Source organism: Poecilia reticulata, unplaced genomic scaffold (genome assembly GCF_000633615.1).
Source record: "Poecilia reticulata strain Guanapo unplaced genomic scaffold, Guppy_female_1.0+MT scaffold_155, whole genome shotgun sequence".
NCBI lineage: Eukaryota > Metazoa > Chordata > Actinopteri > Cyprinodontiformes > Poeciliidae > Poecilia > Poecilia reticulata.
The window spans coordinates 727,565-729,031 of record NW_007615016.1 but is presented as its reverse complement, the minus strand read 5'-3'; the positions used below and the strand labels follow the sequence as shown (position 1 = coordinate 729,031).

The window sequence follows — 1,467 nt, the reverse complement described above, 5'->3', positions numbered from 1 at the left end:
ATGTTTTGTTTTGCAGCGTCTTCCTTTTAAAGGCCATGATTATAGATTCATGTTCACACTGCGTCACGCTGAGGAAGAACCAAACTTCATCTCTCTGGCGGCTCTGGAATCAGGTGACAGGGTCAAAGTTGATGCTTCTAAAATGTCCAGTTAATGACTGACGGCTTCAGGACTGCACTCTGTCCAGGATTCATGTTGTTTCTTTGAGAACAGAAATTTATTTCATAGATGCAAAAATGTTCATATTTCTTTCCTTTTTTCATTTTCTTACTTCACAACCACAAACTTCAGCAGGTTTTATTGAGGTTTTATTTGATAAAGTAAAACAAAGTAGTGGGTACTTGAGAACTGGGTCAGTCTAGGCTGGGCTTTGACTGGGCCACTCTGCCTCTGTCATCCTGCTGGGAGGCTGATTTCTACCACAGATTCAGGTTTTTACTCCATGATGATAACAAATGTTTCGGATCCTCATTAGGCCTGAATCGATTAATCAATTATTGCATTTTACATAAAAACTGAACATTTCCCATATGAAACTCCTCAACAGACAATTTTAACCTGAAATGGTTCAAATAATAAATTAAACACCTTTTGATGTCCAGCTATTTTTACAGGTTGATGTTTGGAGGATTGTTTACTGAAGGATGCTGCATTTTAGGCTACAAAATGTGTATTTTCTTGTTTTGCATCTTTAAATGTATTTATTCTATTGCATTAAAATGGTTGAATGAATGCGAGGTGGACCTGGACGCAGGTATGACGAGTAAATGACGGTTTAATGATGAGAACGGATCTCCAGCAGCGACAGACACAGACGGTTTAAATACTCGGAGCGGGTCGGGGAACCGGACACAGCAACTGACTCGACTGACAGAAAAACTCAAATCCTCACAGATTATGGACAATTTTCATCTGATTAGTTGCCAGAATAGTTGATTCATCACCAGATTAGTAAAAATGAATCATCATGATAGTTGATTCCTGGATCCTGAGCTTTAGAGTAACGAAGACGCTCCGTCTCTGTCCCGTCAGCAGGACGGTGTCCTGAGCCGGACCTGCAGGCGGCCTAGTCAAAGCCAGATTCCCGTCGGCTCCCGTCTTGTTTATGGATCCGTCTTGTCTGCAGACTGACTGATGCGACGCTGAGGCGGACAGGAAGCCCAGAGGTCACAGCGCCGCCGTGAGAGGAACAGGAAACGAACCACAACACGAACCAGACGCTGAGCGTTTCTGTGGTCAGGAAGGAAAATTAAAGATTATTCATGACAGTTCAGAAATACGGTGGTGTGGCGGCGCAGGGGAAGAGCACGGCCTCAGTCCTGGTGGCGGCGGTCGCAGGTTCGATTCCCGGCCGGCGCCACGTCTCCCCCTCCTTCCTGTCGGACACCAGAGCCAACCAAGCCTGACAGAAAAGGTCAGATTCAGTTTATCTGTGAGACACAAAGTTAATCAATAAAAGACGATAAA

The 1,467-nt window shown here is 44.3% G+C and overlaps 1 protein-coding gene across 1 annotated transcript in view; it reads right to left on the bottom strand.

The window, feature by feature from the left end:
* Positions 1-1,270: 1,270 nt before the first annotated feature.
* The window catches only part of znf346 (zinc finger protein 346), a 35,234-nt gene continuing 35,037 nt past the window's right edge, over positions 1,271-1,467 (bottom strand). The window contains exon 7 of the mRNA XM_017303049.1: positions 1,271-1,402. Coding sequence (XP_017158538.1) covers positions 1,271-1,402 — 132 coding nt within the window. The remainder of the gene's footprint in view (positions 1,403-1,467) is intronic.